Source organism: Melanotaenia boesemani, chromosome 12 (assembly GCF_017639745.1).
Source record: "Melanotaenia boesemani isolate fMelBoe1 chromosome 12, fMelBoe1.pri, whole genome shotgun sequence".
In the NCBI taxonomy this organism is placed as follows: domain Eukaryota; kingdom Metazoa; phylum Chordata; class Actinopteri; order Atheriniformes; family Melanotaeniidae; genus Melanotaenia; species Melanotaenia boesemani.
Window position 1 is genome coordinate 9,212,315 of NC_055693.1, and position 26,883 is coordinate 9,239,197.

The following is a 26,883-nucleotide window of genomic DNA, read 5'->3' on the forward strand; positions in this document are numbered from 1 at the left end:
TTGAACCTCAAATTAGTGTAGAAACTGATATATTACACACCTTAGAAATCTTGGCGCTGGTTGCTGCTCAGCCTACATAGTGAATAAACAGCAATTATCAACAGTGTGTGGGCGGTGAAGATGTCTCTGATTCAAATGTTTTGATCTTTGTCATTTACTTGGGGAGAGGATGCAGTTTTTCTCACACTTCTGCCTCAGACTATGCAAACAAGAGGCGGTTACAGATCTGGTAAGCTTTTGCTGCCTTACAGAAAGCTGGTGATCACAGAATATCCGGGGGGAGGGTCACATTTAGATCAGATATAATGACATTCTGGCATTCATCACCCTTTACAAGGGAATACATTTTATATTTAACAACCCCGACAGTCCACTCATCTTTATTAGAGACTTTCCTGACATGTTGCTGCAGCGCATGATTAAACATAAAGGACCACATCCCTCTTTGAATTCAGCTTGCTCGATGTATCATCCTCCATCTTGTTGGATTTGGTTAAATTTGAGTTATCACCTCAAGGAGATGCATGACAACAAAACACCGTCATTGGCACTTGGAGATGTTTTCATCTAGGTGTCACACGCTAGCTGTGTGTGTGTCACATGTAAAACACTTTTCCTATTTATGGATTCTGCTACGTTCTCTTCCCCCTCTTCATTTCTTCTGACTTTAAGGCCAAATGTATGTGTTGGCTTAATTTCCTACACACCACACTGCCAGGCCTGGCACTTCACCCAACATGGTCTAAGCAGACTTTAAACGCTGAGCAGCTGCTCCAAGTCTTGTTCCTTTCTCATTTTTTTTCTGTCTCTTTTAACCCACCATCCCATTTTCTTATTTTTTACACAGGTGGACGCAGGCTGGATTGGTTTCTGGTCTACTGTTGGCGGATGTGTGTTTGGAGTGGCAATGGCCAGGTATGCAATAAATTCTGATTGTTATTATATGTGTATGTCACTTTGTGATGACCGACTGTGGTTATTAGGGGAAAATAATTTTGTACAGAAAGACTGCCAAAGAACAACAAGACCCTTGGATGCTTAGACCACTGATGTGTAACTGATCCTCCCCACGATGGTCTTACTAGTTAACTTCTCCCACATACAAACTCCTTAAGTGATTTATTCTGCGTTCATTTTCTACATATCTTTATGACTTTCACATTGAGTGAAAACTGAACATGGCTTCCAGATATGGACATGAACTCAGTGCTACTCTATGCTAGCTCACTACTGATGAACTGGACCTCACATCTCTGATTTTAAAGGCAGTTCAATTTGTTTATTAAACTAATGCAAGCCAGCGCAGTAAAAACTTGATGGACCCAGTGAGGCATCAAATTAGAAAATAAGCATTCACTGTAACACCTCATTAACGGCTGCAAACCGTCTTTGAAGCTCACACAGACATATATTCCGTGTATAATCTATTGTGTAGTGTTGTGTCAGATGGGCAGAATAATGGGCTGCACCTACAGTGACCACAGCAAAGCAGGATGAAAGCTTTTCTCCTTCAAAAAACCAGTTAAAATGTGCAGAGAAAGAAATTTAAAGAAGTATTCACATGTATAGTATTTAAGAATATACTGTGAATTTAAAGTAGTGTCTGTCAGTTTGGACCAAAAGAGGGCCAAACACCCCCAAAGAATAGCTCCTGTGCAAAGATACATACATCCTGGAAATAGTTTAAAACTCCATCAGCATCTAATAAATCTCACATGAAGAAAAGTGGAGGGTGTATTATCTACTCTCTTTGGATACATGGTCATGAGTCCAGCTACACTGCAGTAGACGGAGGGAAACTGATTCTAATGCAACCACCGCTTTACCTCCAATAACAGATAATGGAGTCACACTGTGAAGATGGAGGAAGTGTGGAGTCTGCAAAGGTGTATAGGGATTAATTTAATTTCTGAAGGATATATGTCAGTTGCAGGCTAGGGCCCAATCAGCACTTCCAGGCAGGCCTGGTGTTTTTCTTTAAGTTGTAATCAGGAAAATGAGTCCATAACTCCCACTGTTAATCAATGAAGCTGTTTGCAGCACTGGATGAAAGTATATGTAAACAGAGCTGGTGAGTTATGATGCAGATTACACAGACTCAGAGTCAGCGAAGGGATTGATTACTCTTCCCTTAGAGCAACATTTGATAGTCAAACAAATTAATCTTTAACAGATCTCAGTTACTGTCTGTCTTTTAAAAACGCAAGATCACAAAAGTGTAAAACAGTTCCAGTTTTAAATACCAGGTATGTTTAAATCATTTTAGAATATTTGAGGGTTTGTTTTATTCCATCTATTGATGATTTCATTATTTCCAACTTTTTAGAAAATCAGCTGACAAAATAAACAGGTTGATGACTGTATCTTTTTCTTTCAGATCAGCTATTTTTACATCTAAATTGAGTGATTAGGGAGAAGTCTAAAGGGACAAAAAGTAGGTTTTGTTTACTGCTGCACAGTCTGACTCCCTTTGAGGATAAATACGTCATAGTTTTCAGAGATAAGTTTTCCTCTCGCACTCTAAAATGTGAGGCAAGCTTCTCAGATTTATCATCTGTGGAGACTGGCCTTGAAAAGCTTTGATGTTTTATTTTATTTATTTATTTATTTGGCTATGACAAGTGTTTGTACTGACTGTGGAAAGTTAAAGCAGAAAATCTGAATACTTAGTTTAAAAATTGTGAGATTTTGTTACCATTTAACCAAACACTACCAGTGCACTTTAAATTGTGTTCTTGTGTCCATGTAAAATATGATATAATAATGACCTGCTGTGATTTGACTGCTGCTCCAGGCTCTTGTATAACAGGAAGCCAGTTTTCTCATTAAGTATTTCCAGTCACCAGGCTGATTATGATTATTGTCGGGGAGACGAGCCCCTAGATGCAATCTGACAAGGGATGCTTTAATAAAAAATAAATAAAATAAAAATATCAGAGCTGAAACAAAGAGAATAAAACAATAAAACAATTTTTTTTTTAATTAAATTCTTTATTGTTACTTGCTAAAACAAAATTCTGACTCTTAATTTTACATTTCTTTCTTTTATTAACTTGCGGCATTGTGGGATCATTAGCTATAATCTTAGAAAAGCTTTTGGTAGTAAAAGAAGCAGGAAGCAGTCTTTTTCCTTGTTTCACCCACTTTCAGCTATAAGATATTAATGTTCAGATGTTACTTAATATATACCAGAAGCTGTTTTCCTTCTTTAATCAAGCACAGCCATGTCAGTTTACCACAGGGAGCAGAAAATCCACTCCTTAAAAGGCTTTTTGTGCTGCAGGTGTTGCAGATTCACACTTTTAAGTGGCTTATACTCCTGTAATGCTAACCTTCTTTGGGAATTAGCCTTAAATGCTTGCAAAAAAAAAAAACTGTATTGCCAGTGGATACTGGCAGGGACCTTGCAACACATTTAAGTAGCGATGCACCAAAGTGTAAGGCTCATCAAAATATATGACGAACTATTTAGCATCTGTTTAATTGTGTGCTCCAGTGAGAGGCTGATTGTTTGACATGCTGCTCACTTTCTTTCTTTCTTTTTGTTGTTTATTTATTTATTATTTTCAAACTGAATAAAGAGGTTGGAAAGAATAACTAACAAGCTTTGCTCGTTATCATCTCATTACAAGACAGAAGCAAAAAGGTTGGGGTAGGAGGTGAGTAAAAAGGAGGTGACAGAAAATAGAACCAGGTAATTCTCCTTAACGTCATGGAGGTCTGAGCTACACAATATTCTGTTTTAATGAGATGAGATAGAGCAAACACAAATGAGGATCAGCGTCTGCCTAATTTGTTTTGCCTGCAAACAGGAACAATCACTTGGTCTTCATGGTAAACCGTCTCTTTGGTTATTTGCTGCACGTCCCTTTCTAAAAATGCAGACGGGCCCAAATGATAGTATCATGCTAATGACGATATTTCATCATTCCCCACAGGCACTGGAGAGCAGAAAATGGAATCTGATTCTACATGACTTAGATGATCCTATCTTTATGGCCCATAAATCCTATTAGAGGACTGTAAAAGATTGCCTTTTAATTTTGACATTACCTCATGAGATGACATGACCCTCTTTACTCAATGGGCAGTGAAACAGAGCATTGAAATTACATTACCAGAGATATGCAAACGCCTATGGCAAACTGTTTTCTTGTTTAATATCATTCTCAGTTTTTCTTAATCCTATTCAACAAATCCTATAAAACCAAATCTCCGTAGCCTGCTTGTGGTAAGCTGTTCTATATTTACATGTGTATGTGACACAAATCTTTAAAACCCAATAACTAATTGTTACTCTTTTTGTAATGTACTAAATTTTTAAAGCAGATTTAGCTAAAAATAGATGTGAAAAGCATGTTTTGTGGTACAGGACTGTGTAAGCAGGATAACCTACATAAGGTTTTAGCAATTCGAAATTAGTAGCCCAGTTTGAAAGCATACCTCAGTTGTTCTTTTAATGTTTTTTTTTTTATTCTAATTGAGTTCTGTGGCACAGAAACATAAGTTATTTATGTGCTCAGATTTAATTAAACTGTCAGTTTCTAGTTTTGGGTTTGGTCTTCAGTTTTACATAGTTTTAAAAAAATTAATTAATGTTGGTTAACTGCAATCCAGTAGTTTTAAAAGCCTCAAAGTCTGCTTGCCAAAAAATAAAACCGTGACAGATTTGACGATCAGTGATCAAGCTCTTTATCAAGTGGACTCTGGGACGAGAGATGGAATATCAGAAATAAGCTACTTACTTGGAAATGATACAGGGAAGTAGGCTGTGGTCCTCTCTGCAGAGTTGATGGCTTTGCTGGGTGCAGGAGCAGGATTTCATCCATCTCTGGCATCAGGAGTAGTTGAAGGGTTGTGGATGTGAGCCAGTTAGTGGCAGATGGGTGATGCAGATTTCAGGGCTGTGGGAAGGGAAATGGGATCCTCCTGTTGTGGCAAATGCTTGGCCCTCAGGCTAAAATGCTGCCTTTTCCAGTGGAACCATCTCATTCTTGTAAAGAAAAATCTGAAGTTTTCCTTTTTCTTTTTTAAGTAAGACGAACAAAGTTTGTCACCTTTCACTGTAAGTTAGGGAGGGATTTAGAGCACATCTGATGTCTTGTGAACATGGAAGTGATGTGTCAGGCTGTTCATAAAATCCCAAGAGACTTTAATGTCATCTCAAAATGCCATGGAGGCGCAAAGAGCAGATGTTCTCATTATCCACCCAGAAGATGTTTTCCCTCATCCACTGCCCCTCAGCACACTAACAGAACTTCACAACCTTGCTGAACCAGCGAGTTGGCTGTCAATAAGTCAGCCATTTCCGATGGGTCTTGTTTTATTTTTTTGCATTTAGTTAATTGTCAAGCCCTCTTTTCTCAAGCGTCTTGTCTGGGAGCTACAAAACAAAAGTAATTAGTGTCTGTCTTTGCTACAGGCTTCTGTAGCCTCATCTAATCTTTCTCAAGCATACATGTGCATACCCAGAGGAGTAGAGAGGAATTAATGAACTATGAGAGTTTAGAAAGAGTTATGAACAGAAGCCGCAGAGCTCAAGGGAGCTTTTTGAGAATGGCCCAATGGCTCGTCTTCCACAGTGTATTGCAATGAAAATCTCAAGTCTGTCTGCTTAGCTGGTGAGACAAATTGCATCAACTCCACAAGTGGTGTCTCCTCATGTAATGAGAAGTACAACTGACACAATCAGAAACAAGTGGGAGAGGGAATGATGTAGCTTTCCAGTAAAACAATTGATGTCCCTAGAAATATGTTATGATACGAGGCAGGAACATAATCAGAAATTGTTCATTGTGTTTAGAAAGAATGCCTTTAATTTCTGTTTTTATTCACTTTTATCTGCCTGTGTCATTAACTTTTTGTCAGTTTTTTTCATACATACACTCCTGTTTTCTCCTCCTTATCGACTATCAGATTTGCAGACTCTATCCGTGGGATGCTGAAGCTTATCCTGGTGCTGATGTTGGCTGGAGCTTCACTGTCATCTACCTGGTTCACGCTCACCTGTTTGAGCAGGGTTACTCACCTCCCCTCCACTGCAGGTAGGCCTCAGCAAAATTACTCTCAAGGTGACTTTGTGATGCAACCAGCCATTTACAAAACACATGAAACATGGTCACTGCTGTTACATTATGTGTGTTGGAGTACAGAGTAAAAAGAATAAAAGAAACCACACCCTGACTGGACTGCGTATTTTATGCATATTGAGCTGAGACAATCCATCAATAGATGTCAGTGATGAACTCATTAGGGACATTAGTGGATTTCCCTCAGCCAACCAATAAGCATATCAGCATGTATTACTGAATCATTGATTTTAGTCATCATAATCCATCATCATTCCCCCAGCCCTGGAACTGCTCTCCTTCTGTCTCATATCCTCTTATCCCAGACACTGGCAGCTTGATGTAGCCAGGCTCTCACCATGTTTGTCTGTCTGGCATCATACAAGAGGGTGTTGTGACACATCAACAAAATCTGCCAAAAACCCTTATTATCCCAGTGTGGGATTCTCAGCAGCAACACGTGCACTCATATTTACTGAAGAGTGCAACCTTCTGAGAAAAAGGTCTTTTAAACAGAAAAGGATGTTAAAAGATTTAGATAAAAGTTTTCACTGACCCTCAGATACATCATTTATTAGCAAGCCATGACTGAAAAGAGCAAGTTAAAAACCAAATCCTCACCCCAAACATGCTTTGTCTTTTTGCACACTTTGTTTCTAGAGTCTTACTTAATAGAAAAGGAACAGTTTCAATAAGAAAAACTTTGAATATAGTTAAGTCTGGAAATATTTCACCAGTGGTGTTTATTTAACTCTTTATAAAAAACATTTAAGTTAGAGTTGCATAGTTAATGAGGTTAAATAATTTAATCGCTTCAGAGGGTTTGGATACAATTGAAAGCTGTTGTTTCTGTTCAGTAAGATGTGTAAGGTAGACCCTGATTTGGCAGCAAAAATGACACAACTTAGTCAGAAAGGTAGTACGAACATGAGAAGTGGCCAAATTAACAATATGCTGGTGAGCTCCTGGTGAGCATCCTTCCTCACATAAAGAAAAAGTCCTTCACAGCATTCAGCCATCTCAAGAAATCTCTCTGGGAGCCAGCCACACTGAATCTACTGGAAAGAGAGGATTTCACTAGATCAAACTGAGTATTACCCTCAGAAACAAAAACTCTTATATTGTTATAGTAAAATAATTAAAGATCATAGTTGTTGTTCTTGTACCAAACAAAAAAGACTTAAAAACTACTCACAATCAAAAGCATACAATGTTATCTGTAAAACACATGGATACATTATGATTACATGGGCATTGCTTTCAGTTCCACTGGCTCACCAGAGTTAATTGATGATTTGAAAGAAGAGGCAACTGAATTATTTCAGAATTCTATAGATAAATACTGTCTCATCATATCCTGCCAAATATAGAAACATTAAGTAAATAATGCTTCCCAGGACCAGCGGATGATGATCTGAAAAAAATGTAAAAGCAGCCCATCCGCTTTTATAGGTATCCTAACGAAGTAGAATATTCTGCACTGACAGTCAGTCACCGGATCTTAAACCCAGCTGAACTAGATTTCACTTGTTAAAGAAAAAACTAAAAGCAGAAAGACCCACAAACAACAACTGAAGACAGCTGCATTAAGTCAACTGTGTTTTTTTATGTTATAGTTTTAAAATTCTCTGTGTATGATTTTATAGTATGATTAACATGAGCCATGTTTATATGGACAAATTTTTCATCTGTCCAATTGAAATCAATCAGGTCAGAAATTCCAGCTGACATGTTTACATGGACGCTACATAAAGTGATCTGATCAGTTGTGTATTTACTTGATGGAAAGTTTTAATACGATCGTAACACTTTTGACATGTACAATGCATACTAATTCAGAAGAAGATGAAGATTTATTTTTAATTTGAACTTTTTGACTGTTGAGATGCTTTAAAATCCATAACTTTTGCTTTCCAACAAAATCTATCTGCCTCACTCCCGTTCTATCTTGCTGTTGCCATTTTTCAAGTCTTTCCTGAAACCCATAATGTCATCCTATCCCCCATGTGGTTCAAGCAAGCACAGAAGCTACATGTACCATGGAAATGATCAGAATGAGTTATTCTTTCTTGTGGAAAGGTTTAAACCACCCCTCTCAATCAGATTTAAAATTATTTTCCAATTAAGGCAGATCAGATAAGCTGAGGTGTTTATATGATGCATTTTTTTATTCTGACTGGAAGTTCGATCAGATCAAAAGTGCAAGATGTAAACACAGCTACTGAATATGATCCCCTTTAGAAGAAGCATTTGCTCCTAAATCCTTCCAATAATGTGGACGTAAATTTCTTTGAATAAAATCAGGCTTTTATATTCATTATGAGCTTAAACATGAACATGGTTTGGTAACAGAATATACCACTCTACCACTAGTCTTTAATTTTTTAGATGTTTTTGTCTTATATAAGTTAAAATACAGTAGAGGAAGTGGTTGAAATGGAGAAGCTAACAAGCTAACAGTTAGTATAGATAAAAACATTGTCTTCTCTTCAGACCACTGAGGCAAATCTCACGTTTTTCTGTGATTGTGACACACTTCTCTCCTCCAGGGGATCTCCTGTTAACTTTTGGGAACTGGAATTAAGTCCCATTTTTGTAATAAGAGAAAATTGCGGAGGTTGAGGCGTTTGATATAAATTTCTTTATTAGAACTAAATAAAGAGAAGTAGGGGAAACTGCTGCCTTTGATGGCTGCCATGAGGTGCCTAGATTTCCCAGTTGCAGGCATTAAGTGGGAATGCAAGAGCCCTCAGAGACTGTGTGATTAAAGGGGCGTTCAGACTAATGGGACGCTCATTTGAAGCACTCTGCTAAGATAAGGGTGATGGAGGGTGCCATGATGCTCTAGAGGTGATGACGTCACCTCCCTGTACATCCTCACTCGTACACTGTCCAGTTACAGGACTTTAGCCAAGACTACACCATCACAAAGCAGAAAGTCTTACAAACTTTTCTGGCTAAAGCAAATAAATAAAACAACTTTCTAAGATTCACTGTGGGATAAAGCCAGCAAGCACATAATTACAAAATTAAAACTTGAAACTAGAAACTTTTTTCTCCCCAATTCAACCCTGAAAAGCACACAAATGAAGGGAGTCACAGCCAGCTTAGACACTTAACATTCACTTCATGCCTGGGGAGCAAATGAGACCAGCTGTTTACCATGTGGAAACCTGAGCATTTTGGCAAAAAGAATAAGAAATAAATTTTCTTTTTAATATATTGTGGAATCCATGAAATGAGGTGCATCTTAGTGCAGAGTGTGCAAGCAAACTAAAGCCAGGGATATATTGTAAAATAAATTGAGACTGAATTGCTGTGGCAAGACAATCAAAATGTTTTTGTAGCACTTCATGCCAGACTGGGAGAAAAGTCCGTCCTCATGTAGAGTTAGACAAAGGGTTGCATCTCAGACCAAGTTGGTTTGTTTTGTGTTTTCTTTTAACAAATATAAGGCTCCGTACACTTAGGTCTGGTACACACATAAGGATTTTTTCTTTTTTTAATCTGATGAGATTGTTTTTTTTATCTGATCAAGACCCCACACATGAAGATAAAAAATCAGGCATGTAACAGTTTTGATCATACGGTGGGTGGTGTGCTCCGATAGTCACATCACAGAACAACACACAAATAACGATTCTGTCCCACAACCCATCGACAATCTAGAGCTCCGAGCCAGAAATCTGGCGTGATCAAACATGATCTAACAAAAACTAAAAAGAAGAAACGTGGCAACAACAAGAAAAACGAAGGAGAACCATGGCAACAACTGGAAAACACAACACCCAGCATGGCAGAGGACATACATAATGAAGTAATGATGGTGGCCTTGCGACTAATAATAACAGAAAAATCCAGGAATAAAAAAAAATATAAGACTGGAGACAGCATGAACACAGGCTTTAAATCCTTCCTTGCTCCCAGTCAGCTTGCTCTGATTGGCTACATTCCACTCCATGTCACACTCCACACACACATAAACATTTTTGGTCATAAATATTGAGCATGTTCAGCACTTCAGATTGTCGGCCACGACCCCTTTTCGGAGCTGATTGTCGGGTCGAAGGAAAATCTTAAAAAGACTTAAGATAATCAGGCATTTGCTGTCCTTGGTCGGGAAGGGGCAAAATCGGGACAAAACCAATAATCTTTATGTTTGTACCTAGCTTTACCGGTCACTTTTTCACCTTGCTACTGCCAAGTTGGGCCTCCTTTTGCCTTGGGTGCTTCTGCTGTAGCTCATCTGCTTCAAGAGTTAATATGTTGTGTGTTCAGAGATGGTATTCTGCATACCTTGGTTATGACCAGTGGTTATTTGAATACTGTTGTTTCTAGCATTTCCAACTAGTCTACCCAATCTGCTCTTTCCACAATATGACATTTTTGTCCAGATAACTGCCACTCATTGGATTTTTTTTTCTCTTTTTCAGACCATTTTCTTTAAACCCTAAAGATAGTTGTGTGTGAAAATCCCAGTAGATGAGCAGTTTCTGGAATACTCAGACCAGCCTCTCTGGCACCAACAATCATGAGATCTGCAAAGTCACTTCAGTCCCCTTTCTTTCCCTATTTTTGATGCTCAATTTGTCTATACTGCGTCTATATACCAAAATGCTTTGAGTTGGTGCCATACAATTGACTGATTAATTATTTGTGTAAAAACAGGTGTACCTAATTAAGTGGCTAGTGTGAGTATATAAAAGTGTTATGTAAAGTATGTATGAAAAATCTTGTATTTCTTTTAGCATTCATATATCAAGTTGTGACTTAACCAAAGTATTAGTCTAGTTAAGAAAACATTTATTTAATTTTGTTGGGAAAAAATGGATGAAAACGGACTGTTCCAGAAGAACTGCACCCAGTCTTAATTTTAAACACATGTGCTGTATGCTCACATCCCCTATTGGCTTTTGCACCTGCTGCCTCCAAGGAACAATTTCTGAAATGGAGGATGTGAAAGAGAAACATCATAGTTATAAAGTAAGCCAGAAAAAACTCATTTTTAAAGTGACAAAACTGACAAATTACCAAATAGTCACGTCACACTTCAGACTGGGCGAAGGTGTTGGTGGAATTGGGTTGAAAAGCTGGCCACTTTTTCTCAAAACACCTACAGTATTTTGGTTCTGTTTCTGGTAAATTGCCACCTGAAGGGCTGGCAGTCTAAATGAAATGTTGTTTCAGGATGAAGGTACATCATAAATTTCAGTGCCACTGAAAACAAATAGCAGGGAAGGAAGCTGTGTAAGGTGGAATAAATCACTACTGCTGCTCCATAGAGTTGACCTCTGTGCTATATTTTTGAAGAATTGTTCACATGGTAACCTGTTTGAATAACCTACTGCACCAAAACTCTCAATTCACCTGAAATTTATTTTGTTCCACTGTTTGTTTTGCCTTTTCACAGCCATCCTGTACACATCCTGCATCCTGGTTGGCATTTTTATCAACAGCAGTGTGCCAATTTTCTTCGAGCTCTTCATAGAGACTGTGTACCCAGTTCCTGAAGGCATCACCTGTGGAGTCGTCACTTTCCTGGGGAACCTGGTCACCGGCCTCCTTCTCTTCTTTCTCACTTTTTACTGCACAGGTAAGACAAATGTTCTGGAAACACTTTTGTTTTCCTGCTGTTTCAACTTCTGCAACCTTTTCTGCATTTACTTATATTTTCTGCTCATTGGAGTCATATGGTTGTGTTATAAGAGTGTGAAGTGAGATTTATTTTCCCCTCTTGCTGCAAGTTTCTTTCACTTCTGTAAACAACGTGCTCCATTGTAAAAATCCATTCCAAGCCTAGCCTATTCTGCAGAAAAGAAGGGCAATGGGAAAATTGGTTCTAGAGAAACTGACACATTCTGCACAAATACAGAAAACTTTATATTGTACTTTTTCTTTTACTTGAGTTGGATCCATAACAGTTTGATATAATGATTTAAGTTCACAGCAGAGGTGGCAGAGTGTCATCTGCTTCTCTTCTGCTTCACAGCGTCAGTGGGAGAAAATGAAATCATAAAGCGAGCCCACTTGTTGATGTGAGCGCTGTTGGTACATACTCAGGACCACGTTGTTCCATGTCACCTTTGCCCAGAAGGCTTTAGTTTCACTGTTGGTTTCCATACATCAAAGCTCCATTCAGCTTCCTTTACCCTGTTTAAATGAAGAATAGAAATATTTTCAGACTGTATTGAATATTCATGAGTTTCATACTCATCTTCATCTGCCAAGTCTTTGCAATTGCTTCAAGGCTTCTGACAGCTGCTGCCTGACAACTGTGTCCTGATCCTGCCTTCTTGGTCATTTAGCCAGTCTAGATATGAATGTTGTTTGAACTGAACATCCATGCAGCCCAGAGCCGCTGAAGGCCCACCAACAACAACAGCCATATCACAAAACTGGCTTGTATTGTTCCACAAGGCAACAACATCTTAAGAAATATTTCAACTACTGAAAACACCTTATCTTCTGATGCTGTTTGCGATCACATGATTTATCCTTAGAGTTAAAATGTCTGAAAACACTAAATAGATCTTTCCAAGCCTTTCATTGTTTTACCAAATGTTGGATTATTTCATCTTGTGTTATAAATTAATTATCTGATGAGTTGCAGATAGTTTGAGGCTTTAATAGTGCAAAATAACTAATATATATATCGTTATTGAACTTATTCAAAGCAGAGAAAATTACTACTCCTCAAATTTTACATTTTGAAAGGAGTTCCAATAAACAAACATGTAATGGGCTGCCACAGAAAATTATAGCATCCACCTCCTCTAAGAAGCAGCTACTCATTGATTCAGTAAATCCTGATTTTTTTTATAACAATTCTTTTATATATTTTTATTTTTTTATATGTAAAAACACAGTTTGTGCCAGGGGCCTAAATTGTAAGCCCTGATTGTCTTCCTTCCAAGGTGGTGTGGAAGGATGTGGAATTGGTTTTGAAGTTATATTAAGATTTTTCCAGTGGTAAATCATTTTGTAAAAGTATCATTAGAAACTGGTCACGATTTGTACAGAAAAGATCCATCACAAGTTGGGACAAAGAAAGCTCAGCAGGCAGCGTTCAGTGAACGAAAAGGCAGCACAGCCTGGATAAGCTGTCGATTTGGTTCAGTATGTTTAACAGGTGGATTTTGAAGGGTTGACACACTTCAGGGAGGTTGAGTAGATTAATTTTTCACAGCAAGAAGAGTTGAGGGACATTCAGAAATGACTGTTTGAAAATAGTATTTTGAATTATTTGAGAGGGTATGCATCGGTATGTCGCTAAATAATGCACGAGACAAAAAATTTGCCATGTGCTGGTATTTCTGCTGCAGGCCAACACTGACACAGGCACACATCACAGGACTTATAAAGAATACATGAAGTATCCTCTGCTCAGTACTTCTCTCTGCTGTGCTGAATGATTGACCAAATGAATGTGGCTGAAGGTGTGTGAGAAACATCTGAGTGTGGACCAACACGGTTGTTTTGAGTGTATGTGTGTGGCGAGCTGAGGGGCATCCGATGAGCCGAGATGGATCCTGACAGTTTCTGCGACAGGTGGGGAGAAGATCAAGCAGAGAAGATGGAGGCTTTTGTTGCTCTATTCTTCACCTCCCACCGTGAAGTTAATAAATAGAGAATAATGCATGGAAATGTTCCTGTTAGAGCTCTCACTGCTGCAGGCATTGTAAAGTGAGCCCACAGATAAATACCATAGTTACAACCTACTGTCTTCTTGCAAATCTGCTACATCACAGCCTCCACTGTCTGTAGGTTACAGCTGTGGGAAAAATACCTGCAGTTATAGTAAACATTTTGTTGGGGATCATTTTAAAGACGTTTATTACAGATTTAGTGCTCCGTCAAGCATTCCTGATGGAATTTTCTCTGCTTTAAATATTTACCTATGATAATATTAAGTTCAATAACAATATATTTATTAGTTAATTTTCACTATTAAAGCCACAAACCTACATACACCTGAATGGTGTGTGCAGGATTACATCACAGTAGTCACAGTCGTTCTTCCATAAATGCACAAGACTCCAAGTTAAAAAAAAACAAGTTAAATTGACATGTGCAGAAAAATTATGAATTAATAATAGGATCATGTTTGCATCAATCCTCAGTCATCCACAAATCCAACATTTCTCTGCCTGCATGTTTAATCCTCAAAACAGCAAAGGCAGCGTGGCCTTAAATCCAGAGGCTTATTAATTACAATGAAAACAAATTAAAGTAATTTTTTTTATCTCATCAGTGTACATAGTTTTATCAATATCATCACAGTCATCATTTCTTTGGATTTTGTATTGTGTGGAGGCTTCTGACCCCCTCATCCTCAAAAATGGTTGACTTGACTACAATTACAGGGATAGTGCACCCAAAAATGTGTTTTTTGAGCTGTAAACAAAACAGAATTACTTACCATATACTGTTGATAAAATTGTATTTTTAGTTCATTTTAAAAACAGGATTTTGTGGGTAAAAAAATGGCTGATAACGCCCTCTACAGGGTAAAACCAGGTTATGTTGTTCGTGACAGAGAGCTTATCTACGTCATGAGAAAATTTTAAAAACCACACAGCCCTTCCCTCCAGATGCAAACAGATGGGTCCTTGTCTTGCAGGCATAGAAAACCATGCCCACCAACGCATATGAAGGGATGTGAGCATATCTGGTGTATATTTGCTAGTTTCACAGAGTTTATGATTAAATAGTCTTACAATGGGATGGATTTGTGCTTTTGAGGGGTATAAATGTAACACGGGACTTTATTCTTTACCTGCTGATCCTCATCTGGCAACAGACAGCAGTCCAAATTGTGGCAATGGCAACTTCCAGCAACACTTCCTGCAGCTTCCACAACCTGCCACAAGTCTCCACAGCTTTCCAGAGCTGCTGGAGCTGCTGACAGGCCAGCGCAACAGCCCTGACAGCTCAGACTGATGCGGTTCAGGGCCACCTTGTTCATGTGTAGGTGAGGAGATTCAGGAGGGGAAAAGTCTTCCACCTCAAAGACCGCTCTGTGGCGTAGGTGCTTTGTGAATCTCGCTTTGGATCTTGCCAATGAACTGAGCTGCTCTGTCATCTTTTCTGCCTGTGTATCCCGACCCGCCCACTCTCTGCTCCCTGATAACCCCACACCTCTCAGTCCAAGCCTTGCAGTTTCAGGTATTTTTCAAATTTGGCAGTGGGTGGAGTTATGCAAAAAGTAGCGTGTGTAGTTACACTTTAAACTGGGTACAAAAAAAAAAACAACACCAAAAACAACTGCGGTTACCTCAAATTTTCGTTTCAACGAGACATTAATTTAAAGTTCATTGTTGTAAATTATAGTTTAGCTTTGGGTCGTTGCAGAAGGTTACTACACTGAGTGTCATTTTTCTAGAAGACAAACATGTTTAAGAAGCTGCCCATTTTAAACACCATTCCTTCAATTAATGCAAATTTTACAGGTTATGGTGATGATGTTATCACCATGTGATAAAGTGTGTTCAGTTTGCATCACGTGCAAACTCCAAAAATGCTTTAATGTTTCTTTTGTTTTTAGCATTTGTTTCAGGACACCTTTTCCCTCTGTGGAGTATACAGTTTAAATCATCACTACTGAAGTACCATTCATTTAAACAATGAGTCAGCAAACAGGTGATCAATGAATATTTTAGGTAAAAGGAATAAAATAGACTATTCCCAAAAAAAGGGTTGAAGGAGGCTAATTAATCATCCATCTTGCACCCTGTCTCTCCTCTGAGCGCTCTCCAGCCAGTAAAAGCCAGTCCAGCGTTGACTCTCATCTTATCTCTTGCTCTGTCACTTAGCTTTAGGAATGTCAGTGTGCCATCAAAATTAGTCAGAAGTACAGAGTTTTAGGTTGGGAAATAGTGTTACACTAAAGGGTTTCCATTGAGAGACACTCCAGTTCTGCAGTGGAGCTTTTGGAGCTCCTTTAGGATTTCCTTTGGCCAGTTTGCTGACTGATTGCTATGGCCCTAGATCAGGGCTACTCAGTTTGGTCCTACGAGGACTGCAGTCTAGCAGATTTTCCATGTATCCCTGCATCCCTGCAAAATCTGAATATTATAATATCATTATTTTCTTTACTGAATATAGTGAAAATGCACTGTACCGTACATAGCTACAGTAGGAGGCATGTTTAACTTGGATGTTAAATCACTGAAACTGTCAAGTAATTTAAGCCACTGTAGCTAGTGATTTACAAAAGTGCATGATCCCTGTCCTGCCTGTAAATCAGCATTCTTTTCTCAAGAAGAGATTGTTCCTGCAAAGATTAATTTGATTATGTAAATTCCCTTTGGAAGTATTCTAGTGGGCTGCCTCATTATTCTAATTTCCTCTCTGTAGTCCCATAATGGATGTGGTAAATAATATTCACACTTAAAAACTGATATGTTCTGCATGAGCATCATCTTTTCAAAAGCCTTTTTCCTATTGATATTGAAAATTGGCAGCTTGATCCTTTAAAGATTTCCCTCCATTTTCAGTTTACAGTTAATTTAAGTGTTTTTCTTTTTGCTGCCACTGCCTCACTATGCATTCTGAATTATGGCTCCTAGTCTCTGAGAGCAGGAAGACATTTATGAATTTACCTCCTTGTCCATTTTAATATCCGTGAGAGGCTGGTCTTGGATCAGTGAGCTCTCAGTGCCCTCTCGACTTTGTTGTATTTCAAAAATCCCCAAACTCCTTGAACCATGTGACTTGGAAACATGAATGGAGCCTCCGGGCCATATATTCGTACTTGTTGCTCTTTTTCAATTTCATCTGCAATGTGTTTGTGTCATTTAGCATAGAAGCATAGGGTGGAATACAAAGCAGCAGAGAGATATTGTGGAACAAAAGTGCCTGTGGAGGAAGAAGAAAGGAAGGAGGAAGATGAGAGAGGAGTTGAAGGGTGGTGTTGAGTTTTCCACTGAGCTGCGTGTTGTCAGTCTCCAGCATGGCAGGAAAGAAGCATTATTCAGTACTGAGAAATAATTGCTGCACTTCTTTGGTCCCAAGGCTTCCCCCCCCCCACTTTCTGCTAAAGTTTGAGCTCTCTTCTGAAGTGAGAATGCCTCTGCAGACTGACTTTTTCAACCTCCCTAAAAATGTGGAGGTGTTTAAAAGGAAAAAGAAAGAAAAATCAAAAAACAAACAGCTCTTAGTTGTAGCGCGCAGTCATTCCTGAGAGATTGAAAGTCTTTCATGCTGCTTTTTTAGTTTGGGAGTGACTCACAACTGAGCAGAAGAGTTATCAGTGGCTCCTGTAAAGCTCTCACTAACTTGTTGATCTACAGGATACAACAGTTTATTTCATCATGTGCGTTACACTGAGCTGGTCTTCAGTTGTGACCCCAGTCTTTTTACACAAAGGCCAATGTCATAAAAAAGTAAGCATCGTTAATCATAACCAAGTACTGACCTCAGTTAAGACTTATAAAGGCTGTGAGAGGCCTGTTGACTCTTATCTCTGTGTTGATCTGTAGAGCCGTTCTGCTGACCCGGCTCCTACGGTAATGGGTTGTTAATATGATGAACTGTCAGTGTTCACACGTCTCCTATGAATGTGATCATAAAGTCCCAGTGAACCATGGGTATATGGGTCAGATTGTTCTTTGCCGCTTATATTAAAACTCGTCACCTGCAGATACTTTGCTCTGCAGACCAGAAAAGATGAGAAAAGACCATATTCTCAGTGTTCTTTATTCTTTACATCCCAACAGTTTTGGAAACAGAGCTGTTGTCCACAATACATTTTAGATCACATGTGTGATATATAGTCATTATCTGTTCAGGTTACTTTTTTGTACAGTATACTGTTTATTGTAGCCAATTATCATTTTATTCCAGTTAAGAAATCCGCAGTCCTGCATGTCAGTGTTTTCTGAAGGCTCTCAACTTAAGAAATTGGTCAAACAATAACGACTCAGTGAGTGTGACTCTCGTCTGTCTTTGTTCTTGGTTTTGTCAGCAGGGATAAACAAAATGAAAAGCGCTCGACCCACGGTTGGCGACCAACGACAGCGACGGCAGCAGTGCCGTGCGTTGCGCTCTGATCGCTTTTCTCCAAGAAATTTGATTGGTTATGATATTGGTGGTTATTTTGACATTTTCAAACCAGTCCCTGACGTGACAAAATATGACAGATGGAGAGTCAGAAGATTTTGCATGAAATGATAGAAATCTTGCTCTTTACTATATGAGAGACAACCCCGGGTTCATCCAAGTTTACAAAATAGGAAACAGAATCGTGAAAATCATCATGTGATGGACCTCTAGGCTGACCCAGATAAATCCAGAACCTACGTTTGGAGTAATTCACCCTGGCTCCACACGGCTGCCTTTTATTAAGCTAAAATGATCCATTCTTCCATGTTCAAAGTGTTTGCAGACTGCGCTGTCTAGCCTGCTCTCATTGGTCAGTCCATGAAGCCCCTCGCTGGTTGGCCGTAGTGCCAGGCGACAGCGACAAAAAATGAACATTTTTCTATTTTCTTGTGTCGCGTCGCAAGCCCTGTGTGCATGTCTACATGAACGAGCGCAACATTTCACATGCACGAATGTCGCCTGTCTCATGGCTGGAGGAGGACAGCGATTTTCGCCTCAATACGCAGGTTCCATAGGAAATGAATGGAGAAGGAGCGACTCGCCTTCCGTGTGTCGAGCCCAGTTTCTCTAACTCTTCATATCTGTTCCTGGATTTTAACTTCACAAATTAAAACAAAAACAAAAGTCCAGCTCAGCAGTGTTGTGTCAATTATTAGGCAACAGCAGAGCAGTATTATTATTAGTACTCGGTTTGCTAATTAGCAGACTGCATGCCACCTTGTTAGTGTGACCACTTAACAATTAGTGGTAAAGGTGCTGCCATACACTTTGTTTTGCGTTCAGGGTTGTCATGGTAAAGATGATGTCACAGACACCTGGTCTCAGCTGGATTGAACTATAGAAGTTGTTAAATTCATGTGCAGCAGATTTGGATAGAGGAGGCATATTCAGTGTCACATCTTAAAAACCTCTCTTACTGCAAATTAATTCTCACAATTTTGACCTTAAAGTGGTTGTCATGGCAGCACAGGGATGCTGTGAGAAAACTGATGGAGTCAGAGACTAAAAGGACCACCAAAAAACTATATAAAATAGCTGCCTAGTGCTTGTTTGAGCTATGTTATCTAAAAGTATTTTATCATCTTTCTCTTCAGTGAAAGACTGGCCATCTGGCATACTGGACATTTTCCTGGTGGGTCAACATGTTTTTTTGGACCATCTCAGTTTGTTTATTGGTCTGACTGGTCCATAAAACTCATTTGATCAGCAGCCCAACTAACACTGGGCCAGCCCAATCAGATTTGTAAGCACCAACCCCTTTCTCTGTGGTCCCTGTGCTTGAGTAAGTCATTCATCCAAATAGTCAGAACAGAGCTTTCTTTCCAGACCACAGGCCTATGAAACACGTTGATCTGCGGCCTTTTTGTTCTGTTCATAACTGATGCCGGGCTGAACCAATTAGATACTTTAAACCCCCAGCTCGCCACATGCATGCACTCAGAATAACCACAGCAGGACCTTCATCAGCTCCCATGGATGATAGTGAAGGTAGAAGCTGTGATAAGCTGCACTGCTTTCACATCATCTGTTCTGTTCTGAGTAAAGAGATCCATTAAAACTAGTTAGTCTGATCCGTATGAGCCAGTTAGAGGTGAACATGCCAACTGTCTACAAAGTTATGATGAAGTGATAACATGCCAATAACGGCTTTTTTATCACCACATTAGTTTGTTTTCTTACATGTATGAAATTTGTTGATGAAGCCAGAGTTTCTAGCAGGAGAACAGCTGGTTAAATGTTTGTGTTTACTGGTTGAAACAGCAGATCCTAGACAAGTTCTTTTATGTCGTCCTAAACTAAATCATCTTGATTTTTTAATTATCATTCATCAATATTAACAGTGAGTCAGCAGCTTTCTGATTTTATTTAGCTATTACCTGTTTGTTATTGGTTGTAGGCTGATAGGCGGCTTCTTTAGGGTCAAAATAGAGGCAGATTCTGGGTTGTGTTTATGGACAATATGCAGAGATATCTTTTTTTCTTTATTTAGCCAACACATTAGTCCATATGTTAATACTGATACAGCTGTTTGCCTCTTTATCAAAGAATCCAATAATTGTGAACAAGACTGAATTGTTCTGTTTTTTAAATCCATTCAATCTTTAGGTAAACCTGGCTGGGATAACATCTTCAGAAGAGAAGAGTAGGCAGCAGACAGAGACTGTTTCTAGACTTAGTCCAGGAACAGTTTTCATCTGACCCATCATTTCACATGTCTGTTCTTTCTATTTTCTCTCTATTAAACACAGTGATGGAGTATAAATTTATATTTTAATAACAAATTCCAATATTTGAAGTATTTAACATGTCTACACCCAGATTCCTGCTAACCAACTGCATGGAGTTGCACGGCTGATATTCACAGTTAAGAGAGTGCAAAGATCTGTGGTGTGCACGATCATATATGAGCTGATGTGGGCCAAAATGCCAGTGCTGATTTATGTATTTATTTATTTTTTGTCACAGTCCGCCTCTGCATCTCTTTAGCTAATTGTTAAAATAACTCACAGTATTCAAGCCTAATTATTACAGAAGTTAAATTCAGGAAAAACACGACATGTGAAATGAATATAATTATATTCTACAGTCTCTATTCTATTCTAATATAATATATAAAATAATTATATTTACAAGAAACATATCAAGTGTCTCAAAGCCAGCAGTTACTCACCTTCAGTACCCCGCCTTTAGTGGCTGCTCACAGATATGCACCACGTCTCATCCCAGGTACATCTTTGATATTTTAAACAGTAAAGCAAACAGGTAAGACCTTCAAGGGTCAGTCTGTCTTTGCTCCCTTCTTTTATTAAAATTGCTCTTATCTTCTTCCTTCATCCTCTCCGTTTCAACTCCCCCTCCTGTTTGCTAACTGCTTCCTTGAAACTTTGTTCTAGATCTGTTCTTAGAGATTAGAGGGGAGCAGGTTTTATCCCACCCTTGGTTGAATTCCTCAAACATTTCATCTCCGCATTAGCATTCTTTTATTCTGTAGACTTTCTCTCACACTGGCAGGTTGTCTTCAACTTTAGATGGACAAGTGTTGGGCAGGAAAGAAAGACAGAGTAAGGTGGAGAATGCAAGTCAGATAAATACAACTCCATTAACCTGCCTCCATGCCAGGTGTCCTGCTGTCTGGCTCACCCTCTCCTGATTAACAAGGCTGCTTCAGGAGTCTTGACTTCCGTCTGCAGACATGCACACACAACCATTTATCCAATTCTATTCTCAAGTCCCTGCCTCTTCTTCCTTTTGCCCCAGTTTAGCTTTTGCTTTCATCTTTACACCTATTACTTCACACTTGTGCTCCTTTTTTTGAAGAAGTGGCACATCACGCTAAGTTGTCGCTCTAAAGCCAGAGCTCTTAATTTCCACAAAGACGTTGTCCGCCCCTTCATGCATTGATCAGCTTGTCTTATAACATTAAGAAATCTATCTGCACTTGAAGCAGAGCCCGTATGAGCTGTGACACTTTGTCCTGTTGCGGTCCCCTGGCTCCAGCTGTGTGTTGCAACCTGATTTCTCTGTTTTTGTTTTGGCTTGTTACCGGGAGGCGAGCAGCTGCATGCTGCCATGGACCTTCTGTCCTCACCAAGCAGGTTAGGTTCAGCCTAAAATCTCTCTAGACAAGCACCTGCAGGCATTTCTGGAAACCAACCAGCAGCCCTGCAAGGGTTGCTTGATGCATTTACAATTTCCCATTATTGATTGATTGATGAGGTTCATGTGCAGATGTGACTGCATATTCATAGAAAGATGAAGGGTAAGAATTTGAGCATGTGCAAGAGGAGCGTTTTTGTTGTTTTTGTGGTGTTGAGTCAAAAATGAGCCTCCCATCTTCCTTGCAGATTCTGCGTGAGTGCAGACAGCAAGAGCACCTCTCCTGTGGTTAATGGAGCTTGAACAAAGCTGGAAAAAATAGACCCCCTCATTCTGCATCTTGTTTAGGTTCAAGAGTAGGTCAGTGATAATGGGAAACACTGCCAATATCACTGAATTATTCAGAACCACTAGGCTGACAGCATAGGCTGATTTTATTTACTATATGGTTTATCAGGAATTCTTATTGATTAGCCATCAGTCCTGGTGATACTTGTAAATCACTCAATTTCACTTCATACCAGCTCTCACTAGGATTTTGTGTATATATGGATGACTCATATGTCATTGTATATGTGAAACATATATTGTGCTTGTTGATGCACAGCTGAACTCTGTTCATTTCCTGTTCAAATTTTTCTGTTATAATCTCAGAAAGTTCCAACACCTGCTTGTATCTACCAACTTATCACTCATGTTGGATGGTTTATTTTCAAGGCAAGAGGAAGGTGGGGGCGGGTAGAAAAGTGGAAATCTTTTGCCTAATAAATAAATCTTTTAATGAAAGCTTTACCATGTCCAGTCGTGTGTGTCTGTCCCCCCCAAGCAGCTGATGTGTTAATGTAACCTTCATGCATCTTTTTTTTCTTTCTCTCTGCCCTCCACTTTCATCCAGAGTTGTCATGGCTGAACTGGTGTCTGACCGGCTCGTGTATCTTCAGCCTCATCCTCATCCTCTTCTTCAGGGAATCCTACGACCGTCTCTACCTAGACGTCTTTGTCTCTGTGTGACACTGCTGAGGACAAAACAAGGCAACTGAGTATCTGTTCTTGCACAAAACAAGAGGAGAAAAAGGGAGATGAAGGGAAGTGGGACCCCACGCTCTTTTAAGATGTAATATTTGAAAATGTATATATACCCATATATTTATAATGGTAACCACGGTGATGGTTATATATTGTGAGGCATCAGAGAGGAGCTAAGAACATTTCCAGACCCATGTTTACTCTTTATGTGTGGTTAGTTTGGTCCGTTGATGGTTTAACCCATCAGTAACAATTTTGTTTTGATGTTCTGTTTGTATGTAAACAAAAGTTTATGAACAACTTTAATATTCTAAAGCAGGTCCTGCTTGACAGATTGTTGTTTACAGATGATTAAACATTTAAAATTCTTAGTGTCACCACCACCCCTTTGAAGCTGCTTGCTTCCACTTGCCTCATCTCTCCAGTAACTGGACACTGCCTCAAAGTCCGCAACCCAGATGTTGCACTGACACCAGATCAGCAAGCGTCTGTCCCTAACGAAGAAGCAAAGGGCCTTAACGGGATGGTTTCATCAGCCAAACTGCAGGTCTGGCGGTGTCAAGTCGGGGATAAAAAACAGAGATCTCCTGGTGTTTCAATCCTGCTGCAAACTGCCGGCTGTGACTCATCGCGGAGGTTTTAACTGGCCTGACACTGTTAAGTGACCTGTGATATTGCCTGTCACTGGAAGACAGGTACTTAGATTATGTTTTATCGCCCTCTGAAGATGAATATTATGCAAAAATTATCCACCAGATTGATGGCTGGATACCAGCCAAAGACGTGGGCTACCAATGGACACACCTGTGATTTTCACGAGGAAGAAGCGATCGCATGTTCCATTTCAGTTGTTCAGCTTATTTATAACTAATTATGTCAATTTCTGGGAGGTTTGCTTTTAATCTGATGTTAATTAGTTATGTACAGTTTTTAATCATTTGTTTTCCTCAGTAGTCTGCAAGTATGAATTGCAAATGCCTCAACACTAACACAGTTAACAGCCAGTTTAGCAGGAAATGTGATGTTTGGTGACATTTTCAACCACTGTTTCATTTTCAACCACTGAGAGAAACTGTTTTACTGTGCAGACTTGAGAATGATGTTGTGTTGTAATTGCCAAGCTGCTCCTCCTCCAAAGCACTAGCAGGTGTTTCTTTACAAGCTGACAGCAAACTGACTAAAAACCTAAGGGAAAAAAAGAACAGGAAGCAGTCATTTCCATGGATTCATTGACTGATGAAACTGGAGCTGTGACAAAAACCAGCTCCATAACAATAAAGAAACACATCACTGCAAATGTGAAAACATTTCTCACTCACAGATTCTCTCTAACATGTTCATTGCCATGTTTTTCTATAGCACAATAGCTACAAAAAGCATTTTTAAGTGTTTCTACAGTTAAGGAGGCTGTGTAATATATTCCTGGTGCTTGTTTTATTTTTTATTTCTTTTTCTTTTTTACCCTTGCTGTACAGAAAAGGTTGTCTTTTTTACCTTTTGGATGTTGCCTTAACTACCCAGTACAGTTCAGCCTCTCTCTCCTCCACACTGTGACCATTTCATTTATCTGTAGATTTTCTAAAAGGTCGTGTTCTCCTGCTTTGTTGTGCACACTCTGGTCACACAGCGGTGTTCCAGGTTTCGGTTATTAATGTTCATGTTCTGCAGAAAAGAACAAACATGCCTGTCACGTATTTCCAGCACCTTATTAAAATGAACATTTTCCAAGTAACAATGCTGCTGTTCTCCTGTTGTTGATATGCTAATGAAAGTTACTAAAACTGGACCTTTTCATTGACTTTTCCATGTAGGATGTTGTTTTGTTGCCTTTGTTCAGAGGTGAATGCATTTTACCCAACGCAATCCAAGCTATCAAATTTTATGCTTTCTGTCTCTACATTCCCGTTTTTCCATTCCATCCATTGTGCTAAATGTGAAACATAATTCTCTTTGCATTATCACTGTGGCTGCAGAATGGTTTGTTCTTCATAGATGTTACAGTTGGGCTATTTTTTCATGCCTCACTTATGAATTCCTTTTAAAATGACTGTTGAACTTATTTGAGAGCCTAAAAAGAAGCGTTTGCTCAATTATTTTGTTATTTAATTATTTTATTTCTTTTGTTGACTTTACCACTCTCTGCGTGCTGCTATTTGACTATCTCAACATGATGTCTGGTCTTTAATGTTTAAAGCTGAAAGTATTCATTTTTCCTCAGATTTCTCATTCACATCCTGACTGTGGTTGAATCAACCAATCAATTTGAAGCTCATGCGTCACTGAGGTGCAGTTGCTCACAATACCCTTGCAGCATTTACATAAGCTAATTCCTGTTAGATAAACCACATCATTGCTTTTCCATAAAGTCGGTGATGAGAGACAGATTTTAAAAGAAAATCGAAGCAGCGGAGGCTAAATTATTCTTGAGCATGGGTCAATTTTTTCATCAGAAAATGCCTGGATGGAAAATGTGCAATTTGTTAGTTTAAATATTGACAATATTATCTGCATTACCTTCTCAGGTTGACATCACCATACTGACTGCACAGGCTGAGAATATCCAATCATGACAACTAACGTTATCTTGATGAGTGGGTTTCCTTTTTAAATCTGCAATTAGTAACCGACACTATTGGCTTACAATACTGATAATATTCAAATACATTGATTCAGGTGTAAGTTTAATGCCAGTTTGTTTGTTTACATTTGGATCTCAGACTGTGCCTTTAAGAAGCACATCACATCATGCTCTGGCGGGGCCTGAACTCATTTGCTGTTGTTTTGGCAGCGCAGCAACTTTCTCGCACATTCGTCCTGAGGCAGAAGAAGAATTCTCAGAGGACTTCGGCATTCTAGGAAATATTTTACTCATTCTGCTTCTGTCACACTTTGGATACAAATCACCGCGAACGTGCTTGACCCGCAGGCATGACCTCACCGTTTTTAAAACCATCCATGACGCCGCTGGCATGTAGTCCCCTCCCCTTTGTGGCCCAGCTTGAGATGAGCTCATGCTCTGTTGCTGGTGAGAACAAAAGTCTCTGGGGTTAGTCTGCACGCAAACCAGTCCAATTAGTCAAAAATTATGTGTGTAAATGAAATGCTGTGATTATTTCTGTTCCAGGTCTGATTGTGACCTGAAGCAAAATGTTTTGTCAAGAAGGAAACTCACAAGTGACGGGTAAAATAACAGCTGGAAACATGTTGGATGTTTTTAGGCTGGGTGTGCCTCACATTATTGCAAAGAATTTGTAAGCAGGCCTACAGAGGAGTGAAATGAATTCAGTCTTGGTTTGTGGCGGTGTGTTCAGAGCCTCTTGCCACATACATTCATCAAAGCGGTGAAAAAAAATGTGTTTTTTTTTATTTCTATCAGAGTGTTCTGTTGAATTCCAGCAACTCCTGCAGCCACAAGCCCAAATTTCTCTTAATCCAGTTTAAGTGAGACTTATCCTATTTTCTATGAAAACCAAACTTCTCCGACTTGAATGGTAGTAAGGAGGTGGCTGTATTTACTTGTCAGAGTCATAATGATGGAGACATTTTCTACTGTTCGCCTGCAACACTAAAAGCTTCTTAAAGGCTTTTCTGCAGGTTTTTGATTCCATGTTTGCCCTGTCATGCTGTCTGTTCAGGATGCAACATCATAGCTCTCTTAGCCTCTCAGGAGCAGAAGGAGCCACACAAAGTATAACAATAGTCGTCTTTTAACCACAAACAATTTGGATATTCTTGCTTTTGTCGGCGTGTCTGTCAAAGCCATGAAAGCAGCTGGCTTGCTGGCTGACAAAAACTCGTGTCACTGTCACTGTGCCTGACATTTTTAGAACCTTGCTTTTGTTTATCCTTTTAGAAGCTTCTGCTTTTTCCTTGTTTCCGTTGAGACATTTTTTTTTCCCTCTTGTGACTTAAACTCACTTGTGTATCCTTTCTAAGCATTGCACTTCAATGTCTCCTTGGGGCTCCCTGAGCACTACGAGGCCCTTAATTGACTTCTTCCAAGATTATGAAAAATGAGGCATGCTTTTAAATGGCTCATTTAACAGAACTGCTATCACAGAGCCTGTTACTTTATCTTCAACATATTAAA

The 26,883-nt window shown here is 39.2% G+C and overlaps 1 protein-coding gene across 1 annotated transcript in view; it reads left to right on the forward strand.

The window, feature by feature from the left end:
* The window catches only part of slc49a4 (solute carrier family 49 member 4), a 47,191-nt gene extending 23,306 nt beyond the window's left edge, over positions 1-23,885 (forward strand). Inside the window, exons 6-9 of the mRNA XM_042002460.1 lie at positions 848-915; positions 5,917-6,044; positions 11,479-11,661; positions 22,663-23,885. Of these exons, the coding sequence (XP_041858394.1) occupies positions 848-915; positions 5,917-6,044; positions 11,479-11,661; positions 22,663-22,778 (495 nt within the window). The 3' untranslated portion in view covers positions 22,779-23,885. The remainder of the gene's footprint in view (positions 1-847; positions 916-5,916; positions 6,045-11,478; positions 11,662-22,662) is intronic.
* Positions 23,886-26,883: the final 2,998 nt, after the last annotated feature.